At 40.5% G+C, this 16235-nt stretch overlaps 1 protein-coding gene across 5 annotated transcripts in view; it reads right to left on the reverse strand.

Moving 5' to 3' along the window:
- The window catches only part of LOC106884461 (islet cell autoantigen 1), a 65680-nt gene that overhangs the window by 21676 nt on the left and 27769 nt on the right, over window positions 1-16235 (reverse strand). For all 5 annotated transcript variants that reach the window (XM_014935861.2, XM_014935860.2, XM_014935862.2 and 2 more), the window contains 4 exons: window positions 12915-13092; window positions 12403-12475; window positions 4432-4555; window positions 1499-1697 (listed from right to left, as the gene is read on the reverse strand). In XM_014935861.2, the coding sequence (XP_014791347.1) occupies window positions 1499-1697; window positions 4432-4555; window positions 12403-12475; window positions 12915-13022 (504 nt within the window). In that variant the 5' untranslated portion in view covers window positions 13023-13092. The remainder of the gene's footprint in view (window positions 1-1498; window positions 1698-4431; window positions 4556-12402; window positions 12476-12914; window positions 13093-16235) is intronic.

The following is a 16235-nucleotide window of genomic DNA, read 5'->3' on the forward strand; positions in this document are numbered from 1 at the left end:
TTGTGTGTGTGTGTGTGTGCAATGGAAGTGGGATGGTGAACATTCAATGCTGAAAAGAAAAATCAAACAGAGTTTCAACTTTGAGTGTGTGTGTGTGTACAAGGGAAGCATGTGAATGTTTGTGTGTATGAAGCAACGTTCGTTCAGCAACAAATGATGTTCTGAGGTCACATCTCAAAAGATAACCACTGGACAAGTGTGGATTAACTTGATTTACCATCCATCTTCTATGTGTTTTGCCAAAAATAATTATTACAATCACAAACACCTACATAAACATATACAACCTCATTAGAGAAAATAATTATTGCCTGAGTGTATCAAGACTATAAAACGACTGCATTTGAAAGGTATATTATAAAAAATACACATTTAACTGTTCATACATGTGCCTCATTTACTTGTATTAAGAGATTTATTAAATACATTTTGAATAGGGCATTTTTACATCAACTATAAGTTACGGACTGCTTTTTGTGGCTTCAAGTCGTATGAGTTTAGGTTGGTTTCAGTAATGGAGAGCACAACTGAGAGGAAACGTTGCTTTGAGAAAGTTGGTATTTACTTGCTAGCTCCCGTACTTAGCCACAGACATCTTTATGTGGCCATAAATCATGCAAGAAGGAAAACTTAAGAATTCTTTTGAAAGAAACAAGCAGTCAAGCAATGTTAGTTGTGGATAAATTTTTCACAAAAAATTTGGTAATAAAAGAATTATTAAACCAAAATCTTGGTTTTGTACAAAGTTTCGATTGGGAGCAAGTTTTGAAGGCCGATCTCAAAACACTGAACCTTATGAAGAAGATGAGAGAGGAGTAAGATACGTGGGGCATTGCTGTACTGGAGAAGACCCACCCACCACAACAGGATTGAGATCCTATAACCAAGGTACCACGTAAAAAGCAGTGGTAGTGGTACCACTTGAAAAGCACATGTGATGGAGTCACATAAAAAGCAGCCAGTACACTCTGTGGAAGGGCACCCAACCATAGAGACCAAACTAAAACAGACTATGGAACCTGGTGTGGCCCCCTGGCTTTACCAGTTTCATGTCAAGCCATGCGAGTAGGGAAAATCGTTGCATGATGAGGATGATGATGTTACACACACACACACACTTACCTAAAACCAAAAGTGAAAATATTTCTATCAATATATTAAGAACAATGTTGTTAATTAATCATTGTATTTCTAACATCAACAAGGTAGTATGTTTAGAATGCACTGGACTTGGCTCAAGAAACTGTTTTTTTTTTTTTTTTACTATCATACATATATACACCCACACAGGCTTCTGTATAGTTTCTACCAGCCAATGGATTAGTCAACTGATGGCTCTCAAAGAAAACACTTGCTCAACACGACATGTAGTGTCTGGACTTGACCACATGGACAGGCAATAAAATTCCCAGCAACACTCCTGCCAGTGACCCCTTAACTATGCAACAACAGCAGACGGTCTTGTGGTCAATTAAAGAAGTTGAAAAATATGACTTACTTTTCTAAACTTCTCCAGCTGTTTGTAAGTGTCTGGGTCTAATTCCTCCGAGACTGCTTTCATCCATAGCAATGCCCCTCGGTACTCGGTACGAGCTCCCTCCATTCGATTGATCGTCATCAGTGTGTCAGAGATGGCCCGATAGCGAAACGTTTCAACTTCTTGATACAGTCGCACAAGAGGCACTCGTAGAGCTAACCTGGACAAGATTGAACAGGAAATTGGAAAATATTAGGAAAGTTCAAGAATCGTTATAGGCATAAAAAATAACGGTAAACATTTAGTGTTTATAATAAAGATATTGAAACTATGAACATCTTTAGAGATTTAAGATATTTTTTGTATTTATATCCACAAAATGTCCAGGGAATTGCTTACAAAAAAGTTTTTCTCTCTCAGATTGTATGAAGTTTGTGTATAAAGTGTGATTATGTAAGGTAACAAAATACAGGTGTTGGATGCAAAGGATTTGATAAAAGCAGAAAGAAATGAAGTGGGGATGTCTTGCTGGCTCTAGAATATTTTTGTACTTGAATGTACTTCTGCTGATGCCCAGTAAAAAGCACTTGTGCCAGTGCCACGTAAAAAGCACCCCAGTCCACACTGTAAAGTGGTTGGCATTAGGAAACCATGCCAAAACAGACAAATGGAGCCTGGGCAGTCCTCTGGCTGGCCAGCTTCTGTCAAACCATCCAAATCATACCAGCATGGAAAACAAATGAACAATGGTGATGAATGACAAAGTACAAATGAGGTGAAAAGAAAACTGATTCTAAGAGGAATCAGATGTAATGTACACGAGATCAGATGGAGCTGTGGTAATTGTGTGTGATATATATGGAAGGAGTCTTGAGAAGAGGCAAAGCCTGGTAGCTTCAAAGGGGACAAAGGTCTGTGATGACTGGCATCATATGGTACTACAGAAAAACTTGCTCATGGATGGTGAAATTTTTGAAGTCTGGTAACAAGGCAGCCAGGACACATATCTATATTTGGGTCTCTTTGCCAATTGAGTTCCTGTTAAAGGCCCACCACTATGACACTAACCTGCCTAGGTGACCAGGTCAGTGGGGGGGGGGGGAATGCTCCGAGAGTGTAGCTGCTAGAATACAAATAGGCTGGGCAAAGTTCAGAGAGCTCCTCCCTCTGCTGGTAACAAAGGGCCTCCCACACAGAGTGGAAGGCAGACTGTATGATGCCTGTGTGTGAACAGCCATGCTACATGGCAGCGGCCGCCAGGGACATGCGTAGGCTTGTAAGAAATGAAGCTAGTGTGCTTCGCTGGATGTGCAATATCAGTGTGCATGCACGACAGAGTGTAAGCGCCCTGAGAGAAAAGTTGGGCATAAGAAGCATCAGATGTGATGTGCAAGAGAGACAACTGCACTGGTATGGTCATGTGATGCATATGGATGAGGACAGCTGTGTGAAGAAGTATCGCAATCTAATGGTGGAGGGAACTTGTGGAAGAGGCAGACCCAGGAAGACATGGGACGAGGTGGTGAAGTGCGATCTCTGAATGTTGGGCTTCACGGAAACAATGACAAGTGACTGAGACCTTTGGCAATATGTCATGCTTAAGAAGACTCATCAAGCCAAGTGAGATCATAGTCGTAGCCAATGCCAGTGTCACGTAACTGGCCCATTAAAAGCACACTTTAAACGTTTGGCAACAAGCTGTGCTTGTGAAGAGTTATCGAGCCAAGTGGCCGATGCCAGTACCATATCTGACTGGCACCCATGCCGGTGGCACATAAAAAGCACTAATCGAGCATTGGGTCTTATGGGGGCAGTGACAAGTGACCGAGACCTTTGGCGATAATACTGTGCTGTGTAGACCTGTCAAGCCAAGTGAGACCATACTCGTGGCCGACGTCAGTGTCAGGTCAATGGCACATAAAAAGTGCCAATTACATTCTCAGAGTGGTTGGCGTTAGGAAGGGCATCCAGCCATAGACACCTTGCCAAATCAGATCAGAAATTGGTTCAGCTCCCTGGCATATCAGATTTCAGTCAAAATCGTCCAACCCATGCCAGCATGGAAAACGGACATTAAATGATGATGATGTAATAAGAGACAGCAGTCAATCTATCCATATTCAATTGTCCTCTGCCTCCATCCTTGAAAATTTAACTACCATCACTGCTTCTCTCCCATTATTCCCAGCCATCACTTTCTCTCCTCCATTACTCCCCCCATCTACCATACTTTAACCGAATCACTACTTTCCCCACCCTATCTCATCATTGCACTCCCTTCTATTTACTTTTTTGCTCATCTTGCTCTGAACAAACTAACATATACAATACTGAGAAATCTTTAGTGAGGCTGAGGACAAGGTAACTTCTCTAGTGTTGGAACCATGATAAAATGTTCCCAAAGACACATTGTAAGGTGGTCAGTCAGTTAATTAGTAGACTATCCAGCCTTTAAAATCGGAACATTCAGGTGAAGGCAGTACCTCTAGAGAAGAACTGACTTGGTCAGGGAGGATCAATTCAATCTATGCTAGCATGGAAAATGACTATGATAATGATGATGAGGATGCTACTGTTGCTGCTGCTGTTGATGATGATGATGGCAATGCTGCTGATGATAACACAACATTGCAATCAAAGATCAATTAGAACAAAATGTAAAGACTCAAAAATTTTTCACCTGTAAAGATGAGGTCAAATAATTCAAAATATAATTTTATTAAACAATAATGGATCTGAGATATTGGAATATTTAATGAGTTACCTATATTAAACACATCAATCTTGTTTCAACTGGCATTTCTCAAGAGACATAATGATTAAAACATAAATTTACTTTATGGAGTTCTTTTTTTCCCCATGGAGTTGTGGAGTTCTATGGAACAATGTCATTCTAATGAATTATGTCACAAATGAAGCTTGTTATTTTATCAGGAATAGTTAAAGACATTAACCTTTGTTGGGCAGCAAAACTTTGAGATTTACCAACAGCTGCCATCATCTTGCCAGCTCTTGTCTTGTCAACAGAACTCTGTGATTTAAGGAAACGGCCAGCAGCATTTTCCTCCTGAGATAATGCTGTAAAGAGAAAGAAAGACCAGAAAGAACAGATAAAACTTCCATTGTATCTACAAAAACACTGAAACCAATCAAAAGATCACATGTGAATTCTTCCTGAAGAGTTGTTTATTGTGATTAAGATACATTTAATAAATATTCTCATCATTCATAAGCAGGGAAAGCATATAAGGTCCCTCTCGTCATCTTATCAAGGACTACTCAACCTCTTCAGTGTTGATGCAATGAGAAAAATGGACTCAATACCCTCTGTGAAGTGGCTGGTGTTAGGTAGGAGATCTAGCCATAAAAATCCAAGCTAAATGACATATATTGGGTCGGGATAAACTACCAGCATCAACTTGCTATAAAAACTTGTCCTTGTTCTTAGTGCAACTTTTGAAGAGTGCAGTTCAATTTTAACAGTTATTTTTTCAAAGCTGTAATGAAAGTGACAAAGGAGCATATTCAGCATATTTTGCTTTATGAGTTCGATAAGAGCAACGATGCAACAGGGAGTGCGAGGAATATTAATGCAGTATATGGGGATTGGACAATATGCATAAGCCAGTCTCAATGGTGGTTCCAAGAATTCTGAGCTGGAAACTACAAACTAGAAGACAAGCCTCATCCTAGAAGATTTGTAGAGCTTGATGAGGATGTCCTGCAAACCCTGCTGGAACAAAATCCCATCATAATTGTTGAGGAACTAGTAGAGAAGTTTGGATTTGGTCATTCAACCATTCATTGACGCCTGTGTGCTATCGGAAAAGTCAACAAATTGGGTCAATGGGTTCCTCACAAACTTTCCGAGTCTAATCGCACACAGAGAGTAAATGTGTGCTCTTCTTTGCTGTCACATCTCAGGAATGAACCTTTTTTTGGACCCATTTTTCATCACCAATCACTATTTGGTCCAATAGTGACTGGTAATGAGGAATGGGTTCTCTATAAAAATGTCAAGCACTGAAGATAGTGGGTAGGGAAAGGAGAAACACTGGTACCCCAGGCTAAAGAAGGTCTTCACCCACATAAGGTGCTGTTATTTGTTTGATGGGCTATGAAAGGTTGAGTCCACTTTGAAGTTTCAAAACAAAACCAAATGATAACAAAGGAGATCTACTTTGAGCAGCTGAAGTCAGCGCCAGAAGAAAAACGACCATCTTTGGCTTCAAGACGAAAGGTGTTCTTCCATCAGGGTAATGCTTGGCCACATATAGCAGGGATGACATACCAAAGGCTGGAGCAGTCTGAATGGGAAATGATGCCCCACCCACCATATTCGCCGGACATTGCCCCATCTGATTATCCTTTATTCTACAGTCTTCAAAATCATTTGGATGGAAAAAATATGAACTCTGTAGACGAGGTCAGAACAGTACTGGAGGAGCATTGTTTGTCATGGATAAGTGAATTTTGGAAGTGGGGCCTTGCAAGTCTACCAGATCGATGGGAAAGCATTGTAGAAAATGAAGGAGAGTATATGTTAGATTAAAAAAGAACTTTGTTTATCTTAATTTTGAAAAATAAAAGAAGTATAAAAAAACTGCATTATTTATGGGATGACCTAATATACACACACACACACACACACACACACACACACATATATATATATATGCATACATATATATATATATATATATATATATATATATATATATATATATATATATATATACACACACACACATATATAGACACACGCACACATATATATATATATACACACACATACATATACATCATCATTGTTTAATGTCAGTTTTCCATGCTGGCATGGGTTGGACGGTTCGACTGGGGTCTGGGAAGCCAAGAGGCTGCACCAGGCTCCAGTCTGATCTGGCAATGTTTCTACAGCTGGATGCCCTTCCTAATGCCAACCACTCCAGTGGGTGCTTTTTTACGTGTCACCGGCACAGGGGCTGGGCTTTGACCACGATCAAGTGGTGCTTTTTACGTGCCACCAGCACGGAAGCCAGTCAAGGCGGTGCTGGCATAGGCCACATTTGGGTAGTGCTTTTTATGTGCCACTGGCACGGGAATCACAAGTACAATTTCTATTTGATTGTGATTTGATTTGATTTTGATTTACTTGTCTCAATAAGTCTCCTCAAGCACAGCATGTCGCCCTACGATCCAAGGAACTTTTGAGTGGGCTGGTTATGCGACACTGGTGTGGGTTACAGCTGCATATCTATCTATATATATATATATATATAAACATACATATAGCCTCCTCTTATTCATCATAGTCCTCCAGACATTAACAGAGGAATTCAAGACAGGATACCCCTGGGAGCTCCTCTATGCTGATGACATTGTTCTAATTTCTGAGTCACTATCAGAACTAGAGGAAAAGTTTCATGTGTGGAAGCAAGGATTAGAATTGAAAGGCCTTAGAGTCAACCTAGCAAAAACCAAAGTCCTAATAAGTAGGAAGGTAGACAAACCACAAATCCCTTCGGGTAGGTGGCCCTGCTTGATTTGTATAGAAGGCGTAGGTAGAAACTCCATAAGATGTACCCAGTGTAAGCTATGGACACATAAGAGGTGCAGCAATATCAAAGGAAGGCTAACTGGGAAGATAGTTTTTGTATGTGACAAATGTTGAGGTGCTATAAACACAGAAAATGTGCAGAGAATAGCTTCTGTCACATTCCAGGGAGGAAAACTAGACGTAGTTGATAGCTTCCATTACCTAGGGGACTAAGTCAGTAGCAGGGGTGGATGCTCTGAAAGTGTAGCAGCTAGAATAAGAATAGCCTGGGCAAAGTTCAGAGAGCTCCTACCTCTGCTGGTGACATAAGGCCTCTTGATCAGAGTAAAAGGGAGACTGTATGACGCATGTGTACGAACAGCCATGCTACATGGCAGTGAAACATGGGCTGTGACTGCTGAGGACATGCGTAAGCTTGCATGGAATGAAGCCAGTATGCTCTGATGGATGTGTAATGTCAGTGTGCATACACGACAGAGTGTAAGTGCCCTGAGAGAAAAGTTGGATTTAAGAAGCATCAAGTGTGGTGTGCAAGAGAGACAACTGCACTGGTATGGTCATGTGATGCAAATGAATGAGGACAGCTGTGTAAAAAAGTGTCACACCTGAGCAGCTGAAGAATCCTGTGGAAGAGGTAGACCCAGGAAAACCTCGGATGAGGTGGTGAAGCATGACCTTTGAATATTGGGCCTTACTGAGGCAATGACGAGTGACCGGGACCTTTGAGAAGACCCGAGAAGCCAAGTGAGACCTTAGCCAGTGGCCTATGCCAGAGGGTGTAACTAGCCCATCTATGAATACCCCTCATTCATTGGAAAATAAACCTTGCTTGTGAAGACCTGTTGAAATCAAAATCAAAATTGCTGACGTAGCCAATGACAGTACTGGCTGATTGGCACTCGTGCCAATGGAACATTAAAAGCACATCCGAGCGTGACCGTTGCCAGGGCCACGGATTGGCTCCCGTGCCAGTGGCACATGAAAAACAACATTCGAGCATGGTCGTTGTTAATGCCGCTGGACTGGCTCCTGTGCTGGTGGCATGTAAAATGCACCCACTACACTCTCAGAGTGGTTGGTGTTAAGAAGGGCATCCAGCTATAGAAACTGTGCCAGATCAGATTGGAGCCTGGTGCCAGCAAGGAAAGTGGATGTTAAACGATGATGACGATGATGATGATATATATATATATATATATTTATATATATATATATATATATATATATCATCATCGTCGTTTAACGTCCGCTTTCCATGCTAGCATGAGTTGGACAATCTGACTGAGGATTGGTGGACCAGGAGGCGACACCAGGCTCCAATTTGATTTGGCAGAGTTTCTACAGCTGGATGCCCTTCCTATATATATAAATATACTCACATACACACACATATATATATATATATATATATATGCACATTGCCTCTCCTACGCTTCACTCTCCTTCATTTGCTACACTCACCTCTATCCCACCTGTTCACTCAGTCCAAACCTTTGTCTCACCTCATCCTCTCACCATCACCAATGCTTCTTGAGCGCATTCCCCCCAACTAGGGAATCAATGTATCTTACTCTACAGCAAGACCCCTAACCCTGTCCCTCTATTCCTTTAATTCATCTCATCAACTGGCACAAAGCCACACTCCTCCCCTTCCCAGCTGAGGGGCTTTTGTCTTGCAAGGTACTTGCAGACCCCGTCTGTGTTGGTACCACATAAAAAGCATCCAGTACACCCTGTAAATGAGAGGCATCGGGAAGAGCATCCGATTGCTGAAACCAAGCAGAAACAGATAATGGAGCCCCATCCCAGCCCTACCAGCTCCAGTCAAACAATCCAACCCATGCCATTAAATGATGATGATGATGATGATACACACACAGACACGTATTAAATTATTTCACAACCAGTATTGGTTTGTTTATATTTTTGTAACTTAGCAGTTTGGCAAAAGACACTGAGAGATATAAGTACTAGACTTAAAAAGAAAAAAAGGAATGGGGTTGATTTGCTTGACTAAACTTTTCAAGGCAGTGCTGCAACAATAATAATAATCATTATCATCACCCAGAGTATCAAATTGCTGGACCAGGTCATGAAAGTGAGAGAGAGAGAGAGGGAGGGGGGGGGGAGAGATTTATAACTCAGTTAATTAGGAAGAGAATTAGACTAGATGAGATGTAGTTTGATTTTGTGCCAAGAAGAAGTACTGTTGACGTAAGACAAGTGCAGGAGATATATTTAAATAAGAGTAAAGCATTGTACTAGGCATTCAGTGAGCCAGAGAATTTCCTGCTCTGTGGATCTGGTAGTCTCTGAAGGGGCTGGAGATAGAGGATGGCTTGTGAAAGCTATACAAACCATGTACAGAGGTGCAGTCAGTAGGTGTAAGTTAGTCATGAGTACAGGGAAGAATGTAGAGTACAGGGAGGAGTTCACCAGGGGCCGGTTCTCATTCCCCTCCTATTCATCATTATCCCTGGAAACTATTATATGCTGATGAACTCATTCTCATAGCAGAATCTGTTATAAAATTGAAAAAGAAATTCCAGGTATGGAAGTAAAACCTAGAATCAAAGTGTTTCAAAGTTAACTCAACTAAGACCAAAGTTCTAGTAAGCAAGAAAATAGACAGGACTCTACTCCCTTCAGAAAAATAGCCCCCAGCTTGATATGTAGGAAAGGTGTAAGAAGGGATTCATAAGATCTACCCTGTGCAAGCTATGAATGCACTGGTACTCTTCTCAAACTGCACTTCCATTTTGTTCATCACTCCCTCCATTCATCTCTATTCCCATTTCTGACCATCTGCTATTCTCCTCTCAGATCATCTTGTCATATCTTGAGATGCTCAGGTACCAAATCACTGCCATCTGCTACTCCCACCCACCTCTTTATCCTTCTACTGTACTTTTTTGTCTTGCAAGTTATTTGGTGACCAATGCTATGAAAAAGCATTCAGTACACACACTGTAAAGTGGTTAGCCTTAGGAAAGGTAATTCCAGCCATAAAAATCATGCCAAAACGAACACTGGAGCTTGACACAGTTCTATGCGTCACTGGATCCTGTGTTACTCCCAAACCCAGCAGGGAATATGATGATGATGATGATGTCGTCATCATTTAGCATCCAACTTCCAAGATGGAATGGTTTGGACAGTTTGACAGAATATGATGTGGAGGCCTGTGTTGAACTCCAATGTCTGATTTGGCATGGTTCGTATGACTGGATGCTCTTCCTAATGCCAACCACTTTACAGAATGCACTGGGTGCTTTTGACATCATCAAGTAACCCACAAGACAAAATGCCCCCACCCCTCGCCTCAAATGAGTGGGGATGCAGTACTGAGTGAAGTTGCTTTATGCCAGTTGTTAAGAAGCTAAAATGTGATAAAGGAAGAGGAACACATGGATACTTTGAATTATAAAAGGGTAGATTAGAGTGACTGGAAGGAGAGATGATGATGATGATGATGGTGAAAAGTTGTCAGGGTATAGCCTCATGGTGTATAACAAATAGAAGAGAGAATAAGGAGAGAGGTTTCGGAAGAGTACCAGAGGAGTGTGACAGATGGTTAGAGATGGGTGAACATGGGTGGAGATATGATTGATGGGAAATAGTATAATAATCCCTTCAGCCATTGGCACAAAGCCTGAAACTGTTTGTGATGGTGGAGGGGGGGTACTTGACTGGTTTCCCCAAAAGGATTTGATCTAAAAACAAAGAATTGGCATAAATTCCACAAAGCATTCTTTCTGGAACTCTAAGCAATTCTGGCAGTTCACTTCCACAACAACAGCAGCAGCAGCAGGCAGAAGAAAGCTGGCACGGTTATATGAGAGGAAAGAAACCAACAGAGAGAGAGAGAGAGAGAGAGAGAGAGAGAGAGAGAGAGAGAGAAAGAGAGAGAGAGAGAGAAAGAAAGAGAGTGTGTGTGTGTGTGTGTGTGTGTGTGTGTGTTTGTTCTCCAGTAGACTACGTAATCAGCGATTTGTTATTTAAAACTGTTATATTTTATTTTCTTTGCTTAGACTATTTCAATATTTATAATATCTATCTTTGTATTTGATAACACAATGTTGATTCTTTGATATAATTTGTTTGAACTGGACACCTGTCATTTCACATGTGTTTTGCTCAGGTATTAGGACATCTCAGATTAGATGCCAAGGATTTGAAGAGATGACATTAGCAACTGCTAAGAGACAAAGTTTGAAATCTTGTCAAAGGTTGCAGTACACAAATCTCTGCCCCATCATTTCAGAAATAATTTTATGAAAATGTGATGAGTTAGGGAACCATTATGATGTAGAGATATCATGTGATGACATGTCGGCAGGTAACATATCTGGGAAGACAACTTGATCACAACTAATCACTTTCATAGCATTTCAGTAGGTTTCTCTACAGAAAACTAGATTCTATAAAACCTTCAAGAATAGCACAACATGTTACTTGTCAAGGTCAGGTTGAAGTTTTGTCTCCTCCAACCCCAGAAACCAAATCTAAACACTGCTTCTTAAGAATCCCTCCAAGACATTCAAATATCCTTAGAGTCGAGGAGATACGACATTAGAAAGTGGAAGATGGTCTTCAAATTAAAGCCCATGCAAGGCCTTCTTCTGTCATGTAAGTAACTTGGCATCATTGACTTGAGAAGAAAAAAAGGCACACAGTACACTCTGTGAAGCGGGTGATGTCAGAAAGAGCTTCCGTCCATCGAAATCCTGACAAAACAGATCTTAGAGCTCTACACAATCCCTTAGGTCATATGCTGTCAAACTGTCCAAACCATGCCAGCCTGGAAGACAGACATTAAATAATGATGCTGAAGAAGATGTAATATGTTGTGATCTACCAGAGAAAATACTGCATTTGTGATGGAGTTGGCAGTGCAAGATGTAGAAATAAAGTCATCACTGTGATTAAGTCTAACATTTATCACTCGATGACAATAATGCCTGTTTTGTTGTTGTTTATCATATCCTTACAACAAAATATTTCTGATGTATGAGTCAAAGTGATTTCAGATAAATGCCTACCTCTTCAGAGACAATTGTACATGGAACAACTGCAGTGTTGTCAGCTGAAACCAATTTGAGAATTTGGGTTAGTTGTTTTGAGGGGTTTTATACATCCATTTTACCACATTAACAGGATATAACTCGGATAGACATCTGTTGATTTATTGTTGAAAGAAAATATCTTTTCTTTTTTTTTCTCAAATTGATGAAGTAGGAACTATTGTCAGCCAGGTAGACTGAGAGAAAACCCTTTCTAAATGTTGTGGGATTCGCAGCCATAGCTGTTGTGCTCATTATTTCCTGTCCAATTAACCAACCTTTCAAAACTGACAGAAACTACTCACCACATATCCTATCTTGATACTTTTCTATGACACGGAGTAATTCCATACTAGATTTCTGAATGGCCCGAAATATCTGCAATAATAAGGAACATGAAGTCATTTGGATAGTCTTCAGGGATTTGGTACAGTATTGCTCCAAGGAGTATATAACAGTAAACTATATTAGAACAGTGCGTCTTAATATGAGTTTATGACTGAAGATGTAAACGACGAGATAACAGGATATATTAATATATATATATCTTAATATATAAAACAACATGGTGGGGTGGGGGGAAAGAAAACTTAGAAAGAGATTTTGATTTTGTCTTGATTTTACGAACTTGAAACAAACAAGTTGAAATTTAGAGATTAAAGAGTTGGTTTTTAAGAATATTAATTTTAAATGATTTTATTTTTCAATTAATTAAACGTAACAATGATATCTAAAACTAAAATATACAGAGTTGAAACAAAATTATGCCATTTTCAAAATATTTCCCAACAGTTTTTTTCTGTGAAGAGATATTTACTTCCAACTTGGAGTCCAATTCTTGATCAGAAGCCACAACATGTTCGTCTTCTTTTTTGCCGAGTTTCTTGATAACTGCCTGTTTCGTAGTCCAGTAGGTTTCTTTCATCTTATGCAATGTTGACTGGTCATTATGTTCAATATAACGGTCTAGGTTGTTGCCATAGTAACTAGTACTCCTGCAAAAATGAAAGACGGGGACAAGCCAACAGATTTTATTAAAACAGCTTTGTCAACAGTATCATGTTTATAAAGAAGTGAAACATCATTCAATAATGATTGAGAAAGTTGATGTTAACAAAGAAAATACTTCAATCACGCACTGAAAGCCAATAGGAAAACTTTGAAAGTCTGTGAGAAAGCAAACAAATGGCATTTCTATCCAAACAATTCGTATAACAAAGACAGCGATGTTTTCAACACACGCACATGTTGGTCATCTGTTAATTACATTCTAACCGACTTTATATAATCTACCATTATCTGACACCTTTCAAAATTCTTCACACCTGAATGAGTTAATTCAATGGTCAAACTGGTTAAAGTGTGCACACCTGAGATGAAGAGCTGAGATGTGTTCAATCTCTACCATTAGAACCAGAAAACAAAGCTTGGTCCATCAGAAGAATCGAAATTAGAATGTAGTTGATTTACATTAAGTGATAAATTGGGGAGGAGGGGTAAATTAGCAAATGAATCCAGTTAATTAAAACATTACTGTTTAATATATCAATTAACTGGATTAACATATTAATATGAGATAAATCCAGTGACTGGTTGGGATGTCACTGACAAGGACATACGAAATTACAGAAGCCCTTTGCCCACAAACTAACTGACCAAGACAGAATCATTAGACTGTTAGAGAAACCACCTTGTTGTATTTAGCTACAACCCTTTACATTCTGAGTTCAAATCCTGCCAAAAAAACTTTGGTTTTATTATTTTTTTTTTTTAATCCTTCAGAGGTCAATAAGTTCCAGTTAAATATTGGGACAACAGGCTTCGTACTTCACCAGCTCTTGGCTGTTCAGCAATGGTCAGCTAACCATAGGGTGTATATACTTACAGAGGTTTACAGCCCACCCCCACCACATAATATAATACCTGTTGGTATTATGTTGTCCCAAAAAATATTAACCCTTCAGCATTCAGCATTCACATTGTTCTCAATTAATCAGACATTATCTTGTAGCTTCAACATTTCAATGGTGTCATCTTCATCATTATCCTCATCATTTAATTTAAGGTCTGTTGTACAATGCTGGCATGGGTTGGATGGTTTGACTAGGGCTAGTAAGCTGAGGGGCTGCACCAGACTCTAGTCTGATTTGGCATGGTTTTCTATGGTTCGATGCTCTTCCTAACACCAACCATTCCAAGAGTGTAATGGGTGCTTTGACATGCCACCGGCCCAGGTGCCAATTTGCATGGCACCAGTATCTGCCACGACTATGATGTCACTTGGCTTGACGGGTCTTCTCAAGCACTGTATATTGCCAAAGGTCTTGGTCATTTGTCATCGTCTCTGTGAGGCCCAGTACTCTAAATGTGCTTTCTACATGCCACTGGCACAGGTGCTAGTTGTACAACACCAGCGTCAGCCACATTTGCCTCCATGAGGCCCAATGCTCAAAGAGTGCTTTTTATGTGCCACCAGCATGGATACCAGTTACATGACACCAACAACAGCCACAACCATGATTTCACTTGACGGGTCTTCTCAAGCATGAAGTGGTACCAAAGGTCTCAGTCACTGGTCATTGCTTCTGTGAGGCACAACGGTTGAAAATCATGTAACCCTAACCCTCATCCCATGTCTTCCTGGATCTCCATCTTCCACAGCGTCCTTCCACTGGTAGAGATCGGCACTTCTTCACACACCTGTCCCCATCCATACGCATCACATGACCATACCAATATGTAGCTGCCATCATTGTCCCTCCATTTACCTGACTCTCCCTACCAACCTTTTTGTTTCTCTCATCACACTTATATTCTCTCCTTTTTTCACTGTATTAGTCAAACCCTATCTCTCCCCCACCCCCATCATGTTTACTTCAAAAGAACAGAGACAATACAGAGTATAAAGCCTGCTATGGACCAGATAACCTCTCATGCATTGGTGCCACAATAAACTCTATCAGATATACAGAGGTTGGTGTTAAGAAGGGCATCCAGCTGTCAAAACTACGACAAAAATTGGACTTTTGACTTTAAATAAGAACTGACAAGGACAGTGATGACTCATTCGACCCATGGAAGCAGTTGTATGAGGAGAATGAAGACAGAACAATGTAATAAATAAAAAAACAAAAAAAAACAGGCATGTCGATGGTGGTGGTTAAGTTTAACCAACAAGTATAATGGTTTATTATAACCATCACAAGGTAGAAGGTGTAGCTGTGTGGTAAGAAGTTTGCTTCTCAACCACATGGTTCTGAGTTCAGTCCCACCGCATCTATAGCCTCAGGGCAACCAAGCACTGTGAGTAGATTTGGTAAACATAAGCTGAAAGAAGCCCCTCTCTCTCTCTCTCTAGATATATATCATCATCATGTAACATCCGTTGTCCATGCTGGCATGGGTTGGGTGGTTTGACCAGGGCTGGCAAGCTGAGGAGCTGCACCAGACTCCAGTCTGATTTGACATGGTTTCTACAGATGGATGCCCTTCCTAATGCCAGCCACTCCGAGAGTGTAGTGTGTGCTTTTACGTGCCACCGGCACTAAGGCCAGTCAGGAGGTACTGGCAACGGCCATGTTCGAAATGGTGTATTTTACGTGCCACCTGCACAAGGGCCAGTCTAGCGGTACTGGCAATGAACTCACTCGAATGTCTTTACACGTGCCAGGAAGGCGACGTTGGTAATATGCATGCATGTGCTGTCCCCAATATTCTTGTGAGAACATGTTTGGCCATCAGGGAATATTACCTCGTTTGGAAACAGGTGAGGATTGGCGACAGGAAGGGCATCTGACCAGAGAAAAATCTGCCTAAAATAAATTCCATCTGACCCATGCAAACATGGAAAAATGAATGTCAGATGATTATAGTCATCACAGTAGTTTGCTGAAGTTGTTCATGTTGGTATTGTTGTGTCTAGTAGTGTTGTTGTTGTTGTAGCATTCGAGTAGATGAGATTAATATTTGGTTTTCCTTTGCCACTGAAATGATGTTACAATGTAGAACAGCCATGACTGGTTTGGTTTTATTAGGTTCTGATGGTTTAGTGAGGAGTAAATAGCGTTAAGTTGGAGACAGTTATGTGGAAGAGAGAGGGGGAGAGAGAGAGAGAGAGGGAGAGAGAGAGAGAGAGAGA

This window comes from Octopus bimaculoides, chromosome 3, assembly GCF_001194135.2.
Source record: "Octopus bimaculoides isolate UCB-OBI-ISO-001 chromosome 3, ASM119413v2, whole genome shotgun sequence".
Classification (NCBI taxonomy): domain Eukaryota; kingdom Metazoa; phylum Mollusca; class Cephalopoda; order Octopoda; family Octopodidae; genus Octopus; species Octopus bimaculoides.